Source organism: Ixodes scapularis, unplaced genomic scaffold, assembly GCF_016920785.2.
Source record: "Ixodes scapularis isolate PalLabHiFi unplaced genomic scaffold, ASM1692078v2 PGA_scaffold1__304_contigs__length_218370807, whole genome shotgun sequence".
Classification (NCBI taxonomy): Eukaryota; Metazoa; Arthropoda; class Arachnida; order Ixodida; family Ixodidae; genus Ixodes; species Ixodes scapularis.
Genome location: NW_024609846.1, coordinates 156,416,225 through 156,437,698, shown reverse-complemented (window position 1 = coordinate 156,437,698; position 21,474 = coordinate 156,416,225). Strand labels below are relative to the sequence as shown.

The window sequence follows — 21,474 nt, the reverse complement described above, 5'->3', positions numbered from 1 at the left end:
CTATTCACTAAATCTGACATCTCATCGTCTTGTCTCTTCTTATTCGTTGATTCTTACGTTGGGTCTCAAATTCGGCGCTCTTGTTACATGAATGTGCAATAGCAGGCAATAGTACCGTGTGCAAATATAAAGGAGACACCCCCCGCTTGGATGGCACTGGTACGATGGGCACGCAGGAAAGAGCAATATGGTACACCTGAGCCCATTTTGCCACGTAATAACTCCACAAATTTATTTTCTAAAATCTATTAACTCGTCTAGTCCTTACTAACAACGTGCTACAAGTCTACAATTGAGATATGCCAGTAAAAAAAAATAGAAAGTTAATCAGCATATTTCAGTTAATTAAGCCACTAATTCTCTCTGTGTACTTGTGCCTTTGCGTCTATCCTGGTCAATAACACTATTCTAAAGAAATAATTTCTTTATTTCCAGTATCTTGTTTTGATTATTTACTTTAAAAAACACTCTGCACATCAATCAACATACAAACCAAGGCAGCTAGATTTTCACAAGGAAGGCCTCACAGCTATTAAAAATCAAAAAGATGAATACTATATTATTTTTTGCCAGTACCACCAGGCAGTTCAATGAGTTACCTGATGACACAGGGAATATCAGCAGAAAATGCCGTTTTTCTATTTTTGCAATTGCAAGATTTTTGTCATTATTTAGCAGTATATTTTGCTTCATATTTCTTTTTAACAATATCAAGTTGATCTCCGAAAAATTATGTACCAAACTAGCCGATTTTTGGACTGGCCTTATGAGTGGCATATCCTGCATACTTCAATTTTTCATTGTGTCTGCACAGTTACTGAGTCTGACAGAGTGAAGTTATCCAAATAAAATAAACAAATAAAAAAAAAAAAAAGCTATTCCAATCTGTGCCACCGGAAGGCAATAAATTATACTGCCATCCAAGTGAGTCATATCCGTTGTGCACCCACGTGCCATGCCACCCACGTGCCACAAAATCACTGTCAAAGCTGTTCTGGGCTCTGACCCTGCGCTTCCGAAAAAGAATATGATTGAAACCATAAAAAAAAAAATATTCCAAAAGCAAAAAGAATGCTAATTTTGAAAAACAGATGTACAAGCTTGTGAATTACTCACCAGAACCAGAGGCGAAAATGAAATGTCCCAGAGTGTCTCGTATGTTGTCACACTCTTTCACACTTCAGACGAATGAAAGTACCAGTAACTGCTTTTAGTTTACAACTGAGAGATAGAATAAAGACAACCCATAATCATATTTCTCTCCAAATGAAGAGAAATAAAGAGTTTGAGATTGGGATTTAGTACCTACAAAATGACAAATCTATAGCAAATCTTACTTTTAAGAAATCCTAGGCAGGGAAAACCAGAAACAAAAAAAACTGGATTTGCTGTTTGCCACTACAGTAATTATTACTGTATTCCCAGCATTTTGAATTTAAGCACTAGAACCAATATTAGTGCAGATACCGATCAAAGTAGCACTGCATATCTGAGGATGGGAGAACACAAAGGGCAAAACAACGAAATGAAGCCGGGATTTCCATTCGGCACTATTTCTATTTGCTTTGGTACACTGCTCTTTGCTTCCATTCAGTAATTTTCCCCCAATTTTACTCATTTTATCTGTCCGAGTCTTGCCACCCCTTAAAAATCCAAATAAATAAACAAATTTTTTTTTTTAGGTGAATGTTAATTTATTAGATAACTCATGTAAAAAAAAAAAAAAGACACTAAAAAGCATGTATCCTATCTGCCATACACAGATATATAAGTGCAATAATTCACCCAATTCTACTGTAACCTAGCAACACTCATGAAGTTTCAGACATAATCAGGAATAACAAAAGAATGTTTGCTATGACCAATTTCAAACATGATGAGGCAACAGCAGGGTGGGTCAACATCTTTTAATTTGTTGGTCTCTTTTTTTATATTGCTGCCTAACCTTTCGTAAAAACACATGTCCACAATTTGTTGCACACTTTGCTGTTTCAATCAACTTCAAAGTGAATGCTAAAACAAGTATGAGCATGTACATTCAAATCTCTTTGTAGACACATCACTTACCCGGGTTCGATATTTGAAAATTAAGTGATGCCTCATGTTGGCTTTATAAGAAAACAACTCAACTTGATTGGTAGATAACTTCAATACGTGATCTATCTGTATTTCTATTCAACACTACGGGAATGCATTACCTGTAATAATCAAGGAACTGAGCCAAAGAATATGCTCTTCAAGTTATGCACTCGAGATAATTTGAGTTTTCATTGAAGCTCTCTGGGAGTACTGCTGCTCCAAAAATTGTCACCGCAAGATATTGAATGATATGTGTTGTACACCACTATGGAATTACTTGAAAAACGGCTAAAATGAGGGCCCTTGCAAGCCAATGAGAGCGATGAGTGAGGCACGCAACAATGTACCCTCGAGCGCACTCCCAGGAATAGTAAAGACGAGAGCAGAACACGGCAAATTGTAAGTGATGACATCGGTGGCTCCAAGAGAAAGAATGAGAAAGAGAGCGACAGAAAATATGGAGAAAAAAAAGCAGATGAGAAAGTGTAGGTGAAAGATTAGGTGCACATTCGTTTAGCTGCCACGAGTGGAATTGTTTGGATGCTTGTCAACTTTATTTCTTTTTGTGTACTGCGCGACGTCAGTGTACTGGTGCATAATAAAGCTAGGAAACAACTGGGGTGCTACTAGGTGCAGACCTTACAAGTGGCGTTTTGCCGCTCCTTTGTGCATCCTAAAGTGTCGCTAGCAATATAGGCTCACTGGGACCACCAATGTCCCATGTCTATGTCCCGCCACTTCAAAACAGCCGAAATGCGCGTGGGACTTGTCTGTCCCCCTGAATTATTATATTAACTCTATGCGCACTCTTCCCGTGGACTGCTGTCACGTTCCGCACACCGTCGCTCTGATGGGCTCACAGCTGCAACCAGCTTTCACCGTTCGCCAAGCTACGTTGGAATGGAGTATATGCGAATAACAGGGACCCCGGAACCCGGGGGGCGGGTGGGGGGGGGGGGGGGCAACGGGGGCTGGAGCCCCCTCTGTCATTTTCAGGGGGCGCTGGACAATAGGCTGAGCCTATTGTCCATGCATTTGGCTCATGGCCTCCCTCTCCCCCAGGGCCGAATTAAGGTACGGGCTGAGGGGGCTGCAGCCCAGGGCCCCGGGTGGCCCCGTGCTGGTCCCCGGAAATTCGGGCGGAAAAATGCTAGTCGGTTTTAGTTTAGAATAGCTCAGACCTAAAAGTGGAACAAAACTCAGAGGAGCCTCTAGGCCATGGCTTTCTGACGTCGTGCCATTCGCCCCCCCCCCCCCCCCTCCCCCCCTCACCCACCCAGCCCTCCCCCCCCCCCCTTTTTTTTTTTTTTTCAACGGGAAAACAGGGATGTTACAAAGTTACCCTCTTTAGACGTGTGTTTGTGAGCTCGTTGTAAAAAACTGTGCTAGAGCAACAAAATGTAAGCGTTGCCTCCCACCCTCTTTGTAGGAGGGAGCAAAGCTGTCGACGCTGGCGGTCCCTTTGATGTCTCTTCTAATTGAAACCAGACGGAAGGACGGCCACGGAGTCCTCTGTTGTACTGGGGCCCCCTCGATGCGTTGTACGGACAATAGTGCGTTGGAAGGCAAGCAAGTGTTGCCGAAGGCTACACGAGCAACATACATGCTACACATTATCTTTTTTATGTATTTTTGGTCTTTTAGTGTAGCTCCATATGGAAAGCTTCCTCCGAAACGACAAGTTTAAAACACGCAAAAAGAAATATCGGTGAACCTTCCGAAGCATTCCTTTCTAACCACAAACAGGCGTTTCAAAAAGCCGGCTCTTGAGATGTCTCCCAAAAGTTTTTGAGAGGCAGTCACTGCAAGCAACTGCTCTGGAGCCCGTGTCTGATCTGACAGTGCGAGACGCCTTTTCTGCCATCGAGTGTAATGACCACTGCAATTTTTTTTAGAGCCTCTGAGGTATGACTTTTTATTTTTAGCTTAGAGCAGGGGTGGCCAAGCTGTTGCTCTTTGCCTGTTAAAGTGCGGCTCGTGGCTTCATAGTGTACCTAACCCCCCCCCCGTTTCCCGCCTCCCTCCCGACCACTTCCCCAAGAAGAGAAAAGGAATGAGTTTTAAATCGAGACAGGTTGCGGTTTGGTCCTGTGCTACCGCTACCATACGTACAGTTGAACTGCTTTTGACTTGGATAGACCTAAAGTAGTTCAAATTTTATTTATTGGTCTAAAAAACGTTTGGACCCCCCCCCCCCTTTTTTTAGGCGGTTTTTGGAAGTTAGTGGTTTTGTTTGCGGCTTTTAGGCCGGGTCAGCCTGGCCACCCCTGGCTTAGAGTAATACGTCTAAATGGCTGCAAAGCTCTAAACTTTGTGAACTTAGAAAAAATAAGACCATTTACAAAATTTATTGAAACATTTTACCTTTAAAACAGACAGCAAGTAGGAGAGGAGTTTAAAAATACCTCCTTGATCTTCATGCGAGATGCCCGTGAATGTGCCCAAAATGACAGTGGTCGCTATATTACAATTGCATTCATTCCTTATTATTTCTTTTACTATTTGTATGCAGAAGTCTGTTAGTTTGGGACACGAGAGTTCAGTTATTAGAAGAGGGTGGACGAGGCGGTTTGAGCCCTAAATACTTTAACCAGGGCCGTAACCAGGGGGGGGGTTAGGGGGTTCTGACCCCCCCCCCCCCCCCCCCCCCGAAACTTGTTTCTGTGTACGGCCCTGGTCGGTGCACTTGCAGCCAGCCGATTTTAATCTCCACCTCTGCGCATGCGCAGTGGCGCCGGTCGGCTACCGGGTACCAAACCGGGACCGGTTCTCCGGTTTGCTATAGCTCTCCATTATATGCCACTGATGCACATGATTCATAGGCGAAAATAAGACAATAAACATTTTCAAAATGGCCGCCGTTTTCCCCGAAACCCACCCCCCCCCCCTGAAATTTTTTTCTGGGTACGGCCCTGACTTTAACCACCAAGATTACTTTGCTGTATGTTTTGCTTTATTGTTACACTCCCCATATGTAAGATGAGAGTAAATAAATGAATTGAAAAAAGTCAGTAAATAAAGGGGTCATGAAACGATATCGGTTTGGAATGTTCGTGACTTTAAAGAGGCGTACTGGTCCTAGTCTGAATGTATGGACACACCGTATAGGTAGGGATAATAAACCTTCTATGAACAGTAAAATATTTGTAATGTTCTTTTTTTTTTTTTTTTCTTTTTCAATGAAAATTTTTTTTTCTCCCTCCCTCCCTCCCTCTCCTCTTTCCCCCCCCCCCCCCCCCCCCCCCCCCCCGGCACTTTTTTTTTTTTTTTATTTCAACCTCTAGCCTTCCCCCCCCCCCTGTAAAATACACTTCCGGGGTCGCTGAGCGACAATGTACCCTCGAGCGCACTCTCAGGAACGGTAAAGACGAGAGCAGAACATGGCAAATTATAAGTGCTGTCATTGGTGGCTCTAAGAGAAAGAATGAGAAAGGGAGCGACAGAAAATATGAAAAAAAAAAAAGCAGATGAAAAAGGGTAGGTGAAAGATTAGGTGCACATTCGTTTAGCTGCCACGAGTGGAACTGTTTGGATGCTGGTCAACTTTATTTCTTTTGGTGTATTGCGCAACGTCAGTGTACTGGTGCATAATAAAGCTAGGAAACAACTACGGTGTTACTAGGTGCAGACCTTACAAGTGGCGCTTCGCCGCTCCTTTGTGCATCCTAAAGTGTCACTAGCAATATAGGCTCACTGGGACCACCAATGTCTATGTCAAGTCACTTCAAAACGGCCGAAATGTGCGTGGGACCTGTCCCCCTGAATTATTATATTAACTCTATGCACACTCTTCCTGTGGACTGCTGTCACGTACAGCACACCGTCGCTCCGATGGGCTCACAGCTGCAACAGCTTTCGCCGTTCGCCAAGCTACGTTGGAATGGAGTATAGGCGAACAATAACCATCCTTTGTGAAATATTCAAAAAGCTGAAATATTTTAAGGTTTGTCACAACTTTTGTAAGAATGGACTATCTAAATGATATACACAAATTAATTTATTCCTTGCAGTGGCACCGGTAGTGCAGTTCATGACAGCACAGCACTCCCGATTTCTCGTGAAATCTTTGTGGTCCGGCAAAGTGTGAGTCGTTTGGATAAGATTAGGAAGATTAGGATAAAAAGACGCCGACGTCCGCAGGAAACATAGCCAGCATTCGTGTCCGCAGTGAACGTGCGGATTACTGTGGCGTTCTGTCTCCCAAGCTGCGCGACCAGTGCAGGTCAGAAAAAGTACGTTGATCGCAAGATCTACGGTCCTTACCTCCGATGATGTGAGGCGCATTCTCCCAGAAATCAGCCGGTTTGGTGGGACGGTGGAAAAACTCGTCCCTCACGTTCACCAGCACGAGACTGTAGCCGTCGCCCTCGGCGTCGGGGTTCGTGTAGATGAACAGCAGACACATTCTAAAACGAAACAAACACAACATAAAAGGACAACGCCGAAGGGATGCATCTTTGGGAGTCAACGAAGACCGGCTTGATCAAGGGCAGCCGCTATGCTGAACATAAACGCTCGCCAATATGAAGCAATCGGACCTTATCGAAAACAGCTGACGGGGCTTTGCGTAAACACGAGAACACCGTACGAGCGAGCGAGACACGCAACTTTGTGCTTTTCTTTTTTCTGGGAGTACAAGTGGACTACAGTAAGTGGAATGCGTCTAACGGTAAGAACAGAAAGCGGACGAATCAGACTTACGTGAGAAACGATCTAGGCTTTGGGAACACTGTCACACGGCACACTGGCACACCGCAAAAGACTCGTCCGACTCAACGTGTTGGAAGAGACGAATAACGTTCCACATTTAGCGGTGCGTTTTTCCCCCTCGCGGTAGACGCGGTTTTCAAAAACAAGGCAACATCAGGCAACATCTGCGTGCGAGGGAGTTTCTAAATGCGGACGGTAGAGGTCGCGACAAATTGTCACGTGACTATAAAAACAAAAGTAGGTCAGTGACCTTTCTCCTCTCGGGGGCCCCCCGACAGTAATACAAAATGTCTCATGGTTTATAAGTGAATTGTAAATTAAACTACCTAACTCATTGGAGCGAGGCAAAGCTTTCGATGCTCACGGTGCACTTAGAAGTAGTGCAGGCAGATGGCGCAGCCCACCGCCCTGCTGAAATGTCTCTGCTGTTTTTTTTTTATTGGTTCATCTGATCCATCTGATCACGACGCACACGCACGTGCGTCCGTTTGTGTACATGTTTGCGCGGCGTGCGTTTTATTTTCGTGCGATTTCCATTTGTACTAGTTGTACGGGGGAAACCTAATTGAAATGAGTGCAGAAACGGAACTGCTACAATTTCTGTCTACTGAAGCAGCCCTAACGACCAAGTTGCCTGCCCTGTTATACATCCTGGGTATGTCGTGGTCGACGATCAACATTTACCAACCTGCCGGATCAGTCATTTGAACAATCATGAGAATAGGGGTGGTCGCCGGTGTTGAGATGATTGCAGGCCTTCTGGTAGGGGCTTTTGTCCCGACTCTCCTGAGCCAAGTAAAATTTACACACAAAAAAAAAAAATCGTCAAAAGTAACTTCCCCTTTGAAAAGATTGCCAGGAGTTGTCCCAGGCCAGGACATGGAGAATGTTAATGCTGACGAGGGAGGTGCTCATGCGCGCTAGAATCAAAGCATGATTAACCTTCTACTAAAAGTGTTTGTTATCATTTTTTTCTCTCTTGTACATGTTCTTGGAGGCTCAGAAAGTAGTAGTCTGGGAGAAATTGGATACAATTTTGGGAGAGGCGTACTTAGAAGTGCTTTATAGTGAGTTCCTTTTCAATTTGTCATTAGAGAGAAAGGGAGGAGTGGTGGAAAGACTGGGCGCTCAGCTTGGAGGAGAGGTGAATTTAAAGGGCTGAGCTAAAACTCCAGAGTGCATGTCTGCGAACAGAAATTAAGAACAAACAAAAAAAAGGGACGAACACAGCATGAAAGACCTTTCCAGCTGGCCAGTTGGAAAGATGTTTCATCCTTTTCGTTTCTTTCCGTTTATTTCCTCTACATTACCAGCACGCTTTAATTCGTCGAAAACGTAAGCCATTTCACTTGGTCTGCTACATATATGACTCACGCTAATTATACTATAACGCACCACAGTCAATTGAAAACTTAAAAAAAGGAGAATGAAGGGCACATGCAGCCCCAAGGGACCCGAGTTTTTCTGGCTCTGTTGTAGAAAGTACATGTCCATCTTTCTGCATTTTTTTCTTTTTTCAGGACTCACAGCCACAGACGATGGACTGTCATTTCTAGATCAGCACAGGCAACTGCTCAAAGCTACGGCTTCCCTCGTACACGACCCGTGCCCTCAAGTGGTCTCAAAAACGTATGATTGTCTCGTAAATGCCACATCACATCCCTCCATAGCAGCCTACAGCTTGGAAGAAGACTGCCAAGGTCTCTTGGAACACGTCGTCAAGTCCATACTTCAGAATGGCGACGACAACGTCCTCAAGTGTGCAGCCATCCTGTCGAACGTCACGCAGACAAAGCCAGGCTCCGAGAAAGTCTGGACCACACTGACGTCGCTGGGCAAGACGGAAGAACTCCTAGAAGCCTTTGTCTCGACCGACGGCGAGTCTAGTAATCGGGACCACCTCGGCTTTGTGTTCTCAAACCTCAGTCAGCTCATTTCTGTGAGAAGGTTTGTGCCTTTGAAGAATGGCTTTAAGTGTCTGCTAACCATGCGGAGGTTTTTAGAGATGTGCCAATGTCACGGCTGCTGTATACTGCGCGGTATGCACCGCCCTGAAAGTTTGTGTGATAGCTCAATTCTCAATTTTAATTTAAATAGGTGGTGCAAAAAAAAAAAAAAAAAAATTTTTTAATTTACTGTTTTAGAGCACTGGTGAACGTTTTTTTAGAATGCACATGACGGAGAGTAATGGACAGGAATCAATATAATCCTCAAGCACACTTTCATCTCGCACATTGACACATTTTTGTAAGCACATTCTCTTACACCTCCATTTCATTTATTGCTACTGGGTGGTGTCAACGAGTATGGTTGTTGATGGTAGTGTGTCCTCGTTTCCTCTGTCCACAGCTGTGCATGTAGTTAAATGCTATCTTATCTTTATGCACATTGTGATGAAAAAAAGAAAAAAAGGCCCCAAAAGTTTCGCTGACTTCTGTGATGGTGTAATCTGTGTAGAAGATATTTTTTAGGGCTCTAACTGTGTAGAAGTTATTTTTGGGGGCTCTAAGCAACGTTAGGTTTGTAGGATCTTGATTTCCTGAATTTTCTGAAGTGCCCCTCATTGTGAACTGTGAGCCACGTTTTGTGTGGTCATTTATTTGTTAAGCTTGTGATGATCAGCTCATCCAAAACAATATATATTCTTTACAGTTTGTTTGCATTCATCTTTTACACGTCCTGTGCACAGTATTTCAATGTAACCTAGATTACAAAACAGCACTATAGCCAAGCCCATATTAACTTTTTCTTTTCCACTAGCATAGAAAGAGTGTAAGGGAGTTTTCCTTATTCATCCCATTTTGTTACAGATGGTTCTTGGATAAAACAGCATCAAGGATACACAAAATGTTTCCGTTTCTCACGCTGGAAACATCTACAACGCGAAAGCATGGTGCAGTAGGAACGTTAAGAAACTGCTGTTTCGAAATGGGTATGTATAGGTTTCCCTTTCCATCGAGCTGATCCTTTTGAAATGATATGAGAATTAAATATTGTAGTCGACAGTAAACTGGTCAATGGACCCCATGTATGCACGCAGTGCCAACAGTAAGCTTTTGCCAGGGCTTGGTCGTTTCAGCTTACTTTGTCCGAGACTGTACTTGTTGAGTAGGTACATGTATAAGCTTTTGTTTAGTATATAATTTATATCATAACATTGATTTTAACAAACTGGGTAAATTACCATGGAGAAGCTGTAGGTCTTGGATTTTTGTTTTCAAATTTTTAAAAATAAAAACATGTTTACCTGCATCATTGGGATCTTCTAATGTTGTTAGAAAAACCATGTGCTACAAAGTTTCTTTGTTGCACAAAAGGTTTCCGAGCCCGACGAAAAACCCAAATGGGCAACCTGCGACGATCGCCCAAATATATACAAACTCAACTCTCCTACGTCACGCCGCGGTGGTGGCACGCCGGACGCACTTCCGGTCTGGGGAGGTGGGCAGAAGTCGCCGTGCCAGACATGCATTCCTGTGTTCCTTTGGAAGAAACGAGACAAAAAACCTGCCTTCTCGACAAAATGCTGCGAGGGGGCTGTACCAAGAGAGTCTGAAAAGGTTTGAAGATTAGTTTTCATCTGTTTTTGCCCCCTCCGTTCGTCCGAGAACGTGGATAGTAGCCGTGAAAAGGGCAAACCAGACGCTGTCAAACTACGATTGCGTGTGGTCGCCAGATGTATTTGCTTTGTTCCAACATAAACGAGAGAAAATCGCCAAGTTGTCCGAACCACCCACGGGTTCAGTGCGTCTTCAAATTCACACGGCTGCCTGATCGTTCAAACTTTCGTCTGCTCTTTCAAACGTCTGCTTTTTGTCATCTGCTCGTTCAAACAAAAGCGGCCCGTAGACCAAACTTTGACCCGGTGATTGCAATAAGAAGCAATTGCAGGCCTCAAAAGACTTAAGTAGGCTCGGTGTAAACAGTAGATACAAGATGTTGATCATTGGTACCGGTGGCCATCACCGACTTGTTACGCTTGGTCTGTTCCCGCTTCCGATTTTCAGTATCGATGTCGATCATCGCCGCTACCTTCTACACTTTTGCAACACGAGCGACGTCGCTACCGAAAATAGCTAGAAGAATCTCATCATGGTTTTGGCGTTCATTCTGCGGCGTTCATGCGAATGAATCGCCGCACGTCAAATTATTTACAGAAAGTTTAGCGGCGTAACGAGCCTTGATAATTTCGCTTAGGCGATTAAAGTGGTAAGACATTGAGATGAGGACGTAGAATCGACAATTCCAACGCGAAAAAGAGTATGCAGACTCACACAGACGCCGACAACGTGACATTCGAGTGGTTTGTTGACGCGGGACGCGGTGCTTGTTGCCCGTACCCCATTACGCATGCGTTCGAACTGTCGTCTGCTCTTTCAAAATTGGCTGCTTTTTGTCGTCGGCTCGTTCAAACGACAGCGGCCCGTAAACCAAACGTTGACCCGGTAATTACGATAAAAACTAAGTGCTGGCCTCAAAAACTTTTGAAGGTTGGTTGGGGTAAGTAGGCTAAGTGTAAACAGATACAAGAAGATGTTGATCATTATTGTTACCAGTGGTCACCATTGACTTGTAATGCCCGATTCTACTTGCGGTTTTCAGTATCGACGTCCACCATCTCAGCTACGGTCCACGCTTTTGCAGTCCAATCAATGTCGCATCTGAAAACAGCGAGCAGAATCTCATCGTGGGAGTCAGGCTTTATAGCGCCTATTCTGCGGCGTCCACGTGAAATGAATCGCCGCATGTCACATTATTCACGCAGTTTTGCCTCGTTAGTTTTGCTGAAGCCATTCAAGTAGTCAGACATTGTTAGGAGGACGTAGAATCAACAATTCCAACGTGAAAAAGAGCACGGGGACTCCCACCGACGCCGACAACGCAATTCAATGGTTTGTTTATGGGCGACGGCGGGCTTCTTGCCCACCATCCACTGCGCATGCGCGGCGCCAGTGGCGTTCGCTAGGGGCGCTCCGGTTTGTTTGTAAACATAAGTTGGTGTATAGGGATGCCGCGAACCACCCTAGGTTCCAATTTGAAAGGTTTCGATATTTTCGAACTGAACTGAGGTTCGAATTCAATAGATTTCGATATTTTCGACCGTGTACCGAGGTTCGAATTCAAAAAGTTCGCAACTTTTAAACACCGTAGAGTTTCTAATTAGAAAAGTTTGAAGCTTTCGCGGTTTCTAAAAGCTTGGGTTCAATTATTTCAAATATATTTTTACTTGAGGTTCAAGAAATTCAAAGATTTCAAACTTTCCTTACTTGAAATTCGAGAGATTTGAATGTTTTGAATTTCTTGAGATCTCAAGTTCGAAAAATTCGAATATTTCGAATTTCTTTAGATCTGAAGTTCGAAAAATTTGAAGGTTTCAAATTTCTTTGAATCTGAAATTCAAACGTTTCAAATTATTATAAGCATAAAGTTTGGTAAATTCGAAGATTTTGAATCTCTTTCTACAAGAAGTTTGAAAGTTTTGATTCTCTTTAAGGGCTAAATTCGAAAAGGACTTTATGTGGAATTAACAGTGCAAATACAACAAGGAAGGATAGACAAGGGAGACAGGATAGTGCACTGAACTAACAACTGACGTTTAATGAAAAAGAGAAAGAGGAAAAATGACCTAAGATTGCTTTTGAAACATGCATAATGAAAACCCGCAAAAACATGTGCTATAGCTAGATTACTCCCATACATTGTTTTAAAAGCAATCTTAGGTAATTTTTCCTCTTTCTCTTTTTCATTAAACGTCAGTTAGTTCAGCGCTCTATCCTGTCTTTCTTGTCTATCCTTCCTTGTCGTATTTGCACTGTTAATTCCACATAATGATGAACCAACTAGCCCACCAGATGATCGTGATTCAAAAAGAAACTTCGAAGGTTTCAAATTTCTTTCAAGTCCAAGTGCGCAAAGTTTGAAGTCCGGTTTTCATGTTCCTCCACAGTTTCAGTTTCAAATAATGTTTTCACGCCTCACTGGTTTTCACGAAATCAGGTTTTGAAAAGTTTGGGTGTGATATTTAGACTGCGCAAAGTTGGTCACGCAATTAAATGAGACGACGAGTGTCCCGGATGTGCTGGAATATTTGCCATTGCAGTATGATGTGTGACCATAGATCAGTAATTGTGACCGCCAGCCCGGGGGGGGAGAGGGGGAGGGAGGGGTTCTTTAACGTGCATCACGCAGTAGTGATCACACAAACGAACTGTTTAACGATACTCATCCAGTTCGAAACGGCCAGGGGCAGGCAGGTGGTTGAGGCTCAGAAAAACCTTAAAGTGATCTGGCAAACTGCCTCCCCACCCCTTGCATGCTGGTAGTAATCCGATCGAACCCAGCCTGAGTGACGCTGGCATGTATATAGTAAGTTTAGTTTGTACATGATGCAAAATCCTGAGACTGGGAATGAAATTTGAAAGAAAAGGTGTGAGAAGACAGAAATAAGGGGACAGGACAACGCCTCAAACTCAGCTCTGGGAATGAAATTTGAAAGAAAAAGTGTAAGAAGACAGAAAAAAGAGGACAGGACGTCTCAAACTCAGCTCAGGACAACGTCTCAAACTCAACTCAACTGAGTTTGAGACATTGTCCTGTCCCTTTTTTTTTCTTACGTTTTTTCTTTCGAATTTCATTCCCAGTCTCAGTATTTTGGATCATGATCAACATACACCAGCTCGCCTGCACCTTGACAATTTTTTAGTTTGTAATTGCTTTGGGAGGTTTATTTTACAGGACGGAAGAAACACCGAGCAAAAAGCACAGAAGCCGACATAGCTCGAGGTCGAGGAGTGTTCTACCATACCAGTGTCGTCGGAAAAGGAAAAACTGGGGGGGGGGAAAGGAGGAGGAGGAGGAGGGGAGGGGAGGGGGGTTGGAAGGGAAAGGAAAGGGGGGGGGGGCTCCAGGCTCCCCCCCCCCAGATATTTCGGACTGTTAAAGGAAACAATATAGGGAAAGAGGGCATGGTCGAGCTTATTTTAATCTGAAATTATTTATGCATATGTATTTATTTATGCTACTGTCGCTCTTCACTGCATAAAAGATTGCACAGGTGGCAATTGTTAGAAACTTGTTGTCAGAAGGCACTACTCGTCACATGCTTAGTGGTTCGGAAGTTCAAAGCTATGTCTTTTCGACCTAAATAACTGTGCCATTGGTAAAAAAAAAAAAATAATAATAATAATAATAAACATAACAATAAATGTAGAGATGAAAAGCTGGAGAAAAAAAAAAAAAACTATCAGGAACCCGCCGGAAGTGTTGTATTCTTGCATATTCAGAGGCCCAGAACTTCGAAACAAGTTTCTTCTACCGAAATGTGTACAGGCTAAAAGAAACTAGTCCCAAAAACGTAAAACAAAACAAACAAAAAAAAAATAAAAAAATTTATGACGTGTTGAACTTAAACAATATTAGAAATCTTTCCTCATGAGTTATTTATTCCTCAACATGAAAAAAAAAACAATAAATACATTATTTTGTATTCTGCAGATGGTAATGATATGTGCTGTAATTAAATGCGATTCCTCAAACAATTTAGACGAAAAAAATGACCAAGTTTTAGGGCATAATTGCCCGTAGATACATGTTAGGACATTTCTTTGAAACTCGTCTTGAACAACAATCATCATATCTTAGGATGACACTTACCTAGGCTATACATAGATCATTCTTAAAAAGTTTGACATCTCTACCATAAATACCTTCGGCTATAGCGTGCTTGAAATATGGCACAAACAACAACTGTCCAAAACGTGTCGTTCCTCCTCGCTCTTTCGGGAATTTATTTCTTTAAAACTAAGCATGCCAGAACATTGAAATAAGTGGCATTGTCTTTCGCAAGAAATGCAACACCGCATATAAAAATGCGAAAAAAATATTACGAATGTACCTCACTGCATGAATTCAAATGAAATTGCGCGCCAGTGTTTCGAAGTTCGACGAACTTCGGACTTTCAACCCTCAAACTTCGAAGTTCGTCTAACTTTTGACTTTTCAGGACTCGAAAGTTAGAAAGTTTCCAGATTCTTTAGATAAATAAGTTAGAAAATTATCTAATTTCTTTGCATAGGAAGTTCGAAAAGCTTCAAACTTTTTAGTGCAAGAAATTCTAAAGTTCGACAAGCATCGAACTTTGCAGCGTAATACGTTCAAAAAGAATTGAACTTTTTAGCGTAATAAGTTCGAAGGTTCGAAAAACATTGCATTTCTGAAAGTGCAAAGTTCGAGATTTCGAAAAGCGTCAAACTTCTTAGTTTAACAAGTTTGAAAATTCGAAATCTTTCAAACCGCTTGATTCGATCATCGAACTTTAGGTTCCAAAGAAGTTTGTGGCATCCCTACCGAAATATCAGAACTCAAGAACTAAACGTTTGCTTCAAATACAGTTTTCAGTTCCGTTCTAGTCTAATATTTGCCCAACATTTAGTATATATTTTTCACAAAAGTTTTTGAATCTAATACTTTTTTTTCTTGCGCAATTCGAAATGAAATTCCCCCCATAGATTAGGCATTGACATTCAGTAATATTGAGCTAATTCAAAAATGTCAACCAGCCGCCCTTCATTTAATCTCATTTGAAGTTACTACCTACGATGACACTTGTTCGGCGCTGCAGAGGAGCAGTATGGCCGGAACAGCACGACGGCTAACCTGGGGTCTTTGACGTACATTACGCCGACATGGCATTCGTCGTGACCAGACGAACTGGCCCCGACGTTCGTTTGTCCTTTCCCGTGACGACCTCTTGGTACAGACCACAACGAGTGGCTTCTGGGCCCCGAGGTGGACATCCTGCCCCGCCTGCTCTACCCACTCATGGGCCCCGAGGAGCTGGACGAAGACGAGATGGAGAAGCTGCCCCTGGACCTGCAGTACCTGGGGACCGACAAGCAGCGGGAGAGGAGCCCAGAGATACGCAAGATGCTCATCGAGGCCCTCACACAGGTGATGGACCAGCGAGGCCCAAGTGCCCAAACACCTTACGAGAAGAGAAGGGTGCCCCGGCACTCAATATACGGGATATCCCCCAAAGAGATTTACGGGGTTTTTTTTTTTTTTTTTTGCCGCAAAAATAAACTGTGCGTCACTGGACGCTCATTTTCTGCTCCAAATGTAGCGCTAGCAGTTCGAGCCATATGCCAAAGCTTCAAAACAAACTGACCGTTACATTATTAAAAAAATAAGCGATTTTCTGAAACAATGGAAAAATGACGGCCAACAGAGCTTTCGAATACACGGCGGCTGAATGACGCAAGTTACCAAAAATGGGCCCCATTTTCCCGTCAAACTTTTTAGAAAATAACCTAGAACTTTGGAATGAGGCAACGGTTAGTTCTGAAATAGTCGGCCTCCAGATCGGACCACTAGCACCACAGATAGGCGGAGAACGAGCGTTCCGCAATGCGTAGTGTATTTTTTGCAATAAAAAAAATTAAAAAAAACTTTTGGGAGGTAGGGGAATGGGGGGGGGGGGGGGGGGACACTTTGTGCATAAAGGCCTCTGTGTAGAAAAGGAGGAGCCAGAAATGCCGAGGGGGTTTGTAGTAGGGGTTCCCTGTTTTCGGTATATACTGACAAACCTTGAAAAGTAACCTCTGAGCTGGTTTCATAAAAATCGGCGAGTTACAATAAACCCCCAATTGGAGCTGAACAAGAAAAACCCAAGCTTCATGGACAAAAAATGTTTTTACAGCTTTATTCTGTGTTCACCTGGTGTACAACCCTCAGTGAACTGTGCATAACAAGGCTGCTTCTTATTCCAGGACATAAAAATCGGAGAGTGTGTTTTCAAAGTAAAGTACAGAAACTCTGCACCGCAATAGACCGATGTCACCAAGCGAACTGCGCAGGCGCGCGCATTCCGGAAGTGGTGCCGCCGCCACGCTACTTGTAGTCATCCGTTCCCGGCTTCCCGGCTACATATATGGCTGCGCGCACGTACATCATCATAGATTCTCATTTGGCACGCCCCGGTACCACCTTGATTCTCTTGCATGTTTGTACTTCATAAGATTGTGTTGTTTGTGATGCCTTACTTTCCTCAGCAAGTGCAGAAAAGCAGTTTCAGTCGTCTTATCGCTTTAGAATCGCTTTGTCGTCTGCTTCGTCGTCGTCTGCTTCTTCGTCTTCGTGAACGCGTAAGCCCACTGCCGTTCACGGGGTAATCCAACTGCGGCCGCGGAAAAAAACAAAACAAAAAAACCACGGCGCCACTACTCGTGCATTCCGACTTCTCGGACGTCTCAATTACCTTGCAAACAAGTGAACATCTAGTGTAATAGCAAAGAACAAGAAAATTCGAGAGACAATCGGCTCGGTGTAGCACCACGGAACAGCATCAAATGTGATGAAAAACTGAGCTTGGTGGTGCCCAGTCTTGTGCATAACGTTTAGTCAGCCATCAAGTAAGAGGAGCTAAATAGACTTTCTCGGTCAGCGATAGTTTTCTAGAAGTTGTTTCATTCTGGTTGACAGCCTGTGCGACAGAGTACAGAGGAACAGCGGGAGAAGCCCGCACACAAAGAACTGATCTACAGAAAGGCCATGCCTGACGCGCCGTAATAATTGGCGTCTATCAAAAAGAAGCAACCATGCCAGGTACCTGAAAGCTTGGGGTGGAGATGATTTTTTGTGCACAGTTTCTATTCAGTTTTATTTTGTTTACGCAAGATCCGAACGCTAACAGTCGCCCGACGGGGGAAGCTTTTTTCTGCGGTCTCGACTGGTGCTAATGCAGAATGGATCAGTAACACCAGCCTAATAGACCACCACAATATGGATGAGGTTTGTTTGTTACATTTTTGTCGGTAAGTACGTGTTGCACTTCTAAATTGCATTATGTAATCTTTTTGCGTAGGTATGGAAAAAAAAACAAAAAAAAACTGAAGGCTGCTTCTGAAAGTTGTTTTATATCAAGTGGTGCATATCGAAAATCGCTGCTCTTTTTTAGTGATTGTCCTGATCTTTTGAAGCACAGTTGTGCTTAAAACATGTCGTCGCAATACCAGTTATAACTACCAAAATACACCGAGTAAGAAGTGTATTAAAAACGGCCTCCGCAAAGCAGTGCGGAGGTCCTGTTTGAGATAGACCAACGAATAGGCCGCTACGGAGCAAATGGTCAGAGGGATTCCAACTTACGGAACACTTCGGCACGCTGTATGTCTCGTGCCCTGTAATCTTACATATTTTAGCTGACGCGCATTAATTGGATATAAATTATGAAGCAAATCGCGAATCAATTCGTAAAACGCTATTTTTCCAGCCGCACTGTCCGGCTCTGTCGACCTTTCTTTGCCATGTTTCTGTCTTGCGGGAAGACATAATATCCGAGGCCTTTTTGCCTGGTGCTGTTATTATAGCTCCGTGGCATACAACATGTGAAGCCACCGATTGAAAACCATGAGTCAACACCCGGCTAAAAGTCTCGTGCTAACCCGAAAATTTCCAAACGCCGGGCGTACAATGCGCGCCGACGCGGCTGGAAAACTGGGGAGAACTACAGGTACCAGAATGCACCGCGGCAGCGGTGGCGTCGCGCAACTCCTCGTGAGATCGGTCTATTCAAGAGCGGCGGCTGACACAGGGGCGCATGTGGGCTACCTCTATGGGCTCAGAAATTTCGCTTGCCTTTATAAATTGGCATTGTATAACTGCAAATAAAAGTCAACCCAAATAAAAAATAAAAAAAAAGATTGTGAATAAATATGTGGCAGTTCTCCAGTCGTGAAAGTTCTCATGAAATAGTAGGAGGTGCCCCACCCACACCTCCAAAAGATGTGTTATCAATTAGTACATTTTCTGAATTATATATGGTTTTGCAGCAATCCCCTGAAAAACAATCAATGGTGCTCTACTCTATTCAAGAAGCCTTCCGAAAGTCTCAAGTGACAGCCGGCATTTTGTTAAAGGGGTAGTGCAATGATTTTATTGCTGAAAGAATTTGCAGTTTGTATTTTTTATATTATTTATCTAGGCACAAGGGACAAAAAATGCACCACCTTGACCCAAAAAACTGCTATTCCACTGCATAATCGCAAAAAAAAAAAAAAAAATTATTTACTGATCTGCAGTTTCATGTGGCTAATTACGGGAACTACCGTGACATGTGTCTGGGGCACACGCGGAAGTCAACAAAACCTGTCCCCCTCTGCTGCTACACTCGCCGTCAGCCCTGGGGTGAACAGTCTTTTGTGTCGATCGCGCTTGCCATGACCTTCGGCGGTGTTAACCTTTGAAAATTCCACAATTGCGGTCGGAGCTCCTGGGGTCTCTGAAGAGAGAACCCAATAGGAAACCTGGCGGTCCCCCAGAGACGTCTTTCGAAAAACGGTTGTGAGACTTCACACTTTGACTTTGACCTTCGATTTGTTTCATTTTTTTTAAATAAAAACTAGCGCTCGCAAGAAAGCATGGTTTTCTGTTCTCCTTTCTCATTCCAATACTTGCAAGTCCTCAGCCCAGCATGTGCATGTTCATCGCTTCGGAAAGCGAGCAAATCACTAGCCATACGCACGAGCACTGAAAATCAAACTGGCCAGGAGCCATTTTTTGGAAAGACCCATTGGTGATGCAGATTAAATCCCGCATTAATTGACCAAAGTCCAAAAGTCGCATCGCCCCTTTAAAAGACGGCGTAAAATACCAAGTATGTACCCGTGTCACAATAAGTGTCCACCCGCCACTGTTCTATGCTCTCGTGTTACGTACCCACCCTTATGTAATGCCCTCAACGAGGGCCTTTAAGGGAACTTGAATAAAAATAAAAAGAATATGTAAAGGACATATTGTATTGAGCATCTCACTCAGACTTCTGAGCACACCTGGCTAATGAAGATGCTCCTATGCACGAGCCGCTTTTCCGAGCCCGCCAGTGCAACGCAGTGAAGCTTGACGTGCATGCACCAGTCCTACGTGGTAAAAGCCCACCCTGCTGAACAGCACATGAATGTCATGTGATGCCCACTATGTGAGGATCCCGTGCGAGCGTTATAGCGGCACGGCATAAACGCTCGCTTTTAGATGTGGCGCGGTGGTTCATTATTCTGTCACTGGTGACACAGCACATGTGATGGAAAAAGGAGCAAGTTAACATAGAAATGCTTCCAGTCCAGGCTGTGTTATGGAACCGGAAATTGACTACGGCTGGAGCTGGAAATCTATTTTTCCAATCGGATTCCGGGCTGTTTCCACCCAGAAATGGATAAACTTCTTGCTGGAAATTAGATTTTTCCTCCTCTAGCTGGGAAACTTCCAGGTGGATTATGTACTTCCAAGCTGGAATTTCTGATTTCCAGGATGAGCAGCATCCATTTCCAGCCGTAAACAGGATTTGTGCGATGGATGTGTGCGAATTGCTTATCAGATGCTTTCACGATGAGTCGGTTGTATTTTGTATTATGTTTTGCTTTTTGTTTCCGGGTGTCTGTTTCGTCCTTTATACGGGTTCCGCTGGCAGGACTCGGCGCCAACAATAATCCGATAATCCGCGTTTCCTTTTCCCCCGCACACGTAAGCAGTCTTAAGTGTACTCGTGTAATTTTTTCTTCTTCTAATTTTAAGTGTCTAATGGTTTGTTTTTAAGACTTGAGTTAGGCTTTTAAATTGCATGCCTCTTTAGAATGCAAAATTTCTTTTTGCATGAACTCTGTAAAGAATCATTCATTCACACTTTATATGCTGGGAGCATTCACTTCTTGACTGTTTCTACTAAAATAATAAATGTAGTGCTGCTGATGGTTTTATTAGGCTTGGTAAAGTCCAGGTTGTGTATAAAAGCAAATGGGTGCAGGACTGCCCTTGATTATTTAGATTCAATGTTTGGGATAGAGAACTACTAAGTTTATCTCAAAGGAAGAAACCAGGACAAGAATGGTGCCTTTAATTATTCTCCTAGGAAGTAGGAAAAGGAATTTTCCTAAAACTGTCAAATAAAGTCTGAAAAAAAAAAAGGAATGTAAATTTTAAACATTACCGAGCTAAAAATTAGCATCTCCACCATGCTTTGCCCAGGACAAAAAAAAGCGGTACACTCCAGTTAGTGGCATTGAAGCCTGGGGTGAAGACCTGCCAGACCCCAAATTTGTAATTGTCTGTGACGAATGCAAAAAACATGGTATAGGAAAACAGAAAGACAAAACATTACTAGCGAGAGCGAGGCTGAATGAAACCCCATTCAGCTCCGAGAAGTGGCATCAGCATTGGGACAGTCCTCCCTTTGGGTTGTGTTGGCTTTCCACTAGATAGCGACACCGAAACTTCTCGCCGCTATGTACAGAATGTACACACGGCGCATAACTCTCTCGTGTTTTCTCATCCCACAGCTGTGTGCAACCAGGGAGTGCCGTAAGGTGATCAAGGACAGCGGGGCGTACTACGTGCTTCGGGAGCTGCACAAGACGGAGCTCTGTCGACCGGTGGTGGTTGCCTGCGAGAACCTGGTGGACATCCTGATCAGCGATGAACCGGAACCGGGCATGGAGAACCTCAAGGAGGTCGAGGTGCCCGACCATTTGGTCGAAAAGTTCCACAAGTACAACGAGGAACTGCTCAAGGAATAAACCGACCCAAAACTCGCTCGTTGTAGAAACTGGGGTTATACAGCTTCCGTGGTTGGTTTGTGCATCCATGGTGTACGGTTTTATCCAGACTGGCTCGCTTGAGCAGCTGCACACACATTTT

The 21,474-nt window shown here is 43.6% G+C and overlaps 2 protein-coding genes across 4 annotated transcripts in view; one reads left to right on the top strand and one right to left on the bottom strand.

The window, feature by feature from the left end:
* The window catches only part of LOC120843602 (transport and Golgi organization protein 2 homolog), a gene marked incomplete at its 3' end in the record, with an annotated part of 28,600 nt that extends 21,617 nt beyond the window's left edge, over positions 1-6,983 (bottom strand). Inside the window, 2 exon segments of the mRNA XM_040215018.3 lie at positions 6,343-6,485; positions 6,781-6,983. Of these exon segments, the coding sequence (XP_040070952.2) occupies positions 6,343-6,484 (142 nt within the window).
* A 249-nt stretch (positions 6,984-7,232) lies between these two features.
* On the top strand, positions 7,233-21,368 carry LOC8032203 (protein HGH1 homolog). Of its 3 annotated transcripts, XM_040214934.3 has the most exons (6): positions 7,480-7,551; positions 8,103-8,124; positions 8,310-8,736; positions 9,600-9,721; positions 15,548-15,738; positions 21,117-21,368. In XM_040214934.3, the coding sequence occupies exons 1-6, from the start codon at positions 7,504-7,506 to the stop codon at positions 21,351-21,353; spliced, it is 1,047 nt and encodes a 348-aa protein (XP_040070868.1). In that variant the 5' UTR covers positions 7,480-7,503; the 3' UTR covers positions 21,354-21,368. The 3 variants fall into 3 exon arrangements, with proteins under 3 accessions (XP_002409107.3, XP_040070868.1, XP_040070862.1); XM_002409063.5 differs by lacking the exons at positions 7,480-7,551; positions 8,103-8,124 and adding an exon at positions 7,233-7,444; XM_040214928.3 differs by lacking the exons at positions 7,480-7,551; positions 8,103-8,124 and adding an exon at positions 7,692-7,856.
* Positions 21,369-21,474: the final 106 nt, after the last annotated feature.

Excerpts from the sequence above, each read along its gene's own strand:
- LOC8032203 (XM_002409063.5), top strand. The coding sequence starts at position 7,360 with ATGAGTGCAGAAACGGAACTGCTACAATTTCTGTCTACTGAAGCAGCC. Across the intron at positions 9,722-15,547 it reads AAACTGCTGTTTCGAAATGG|ACCACAACGAGTGGCTTCTG; the intron begins GTATGTATAGGT and ends CTCTTGGTACAG. Across the intron at positions 15,739-21,116 it reads TCATCGAGGCCCTCACACAG|CTGTGTGCAACCAGGGAGTG; the intron begins GTGATGGACCAG and ends CTCATCCCACAG.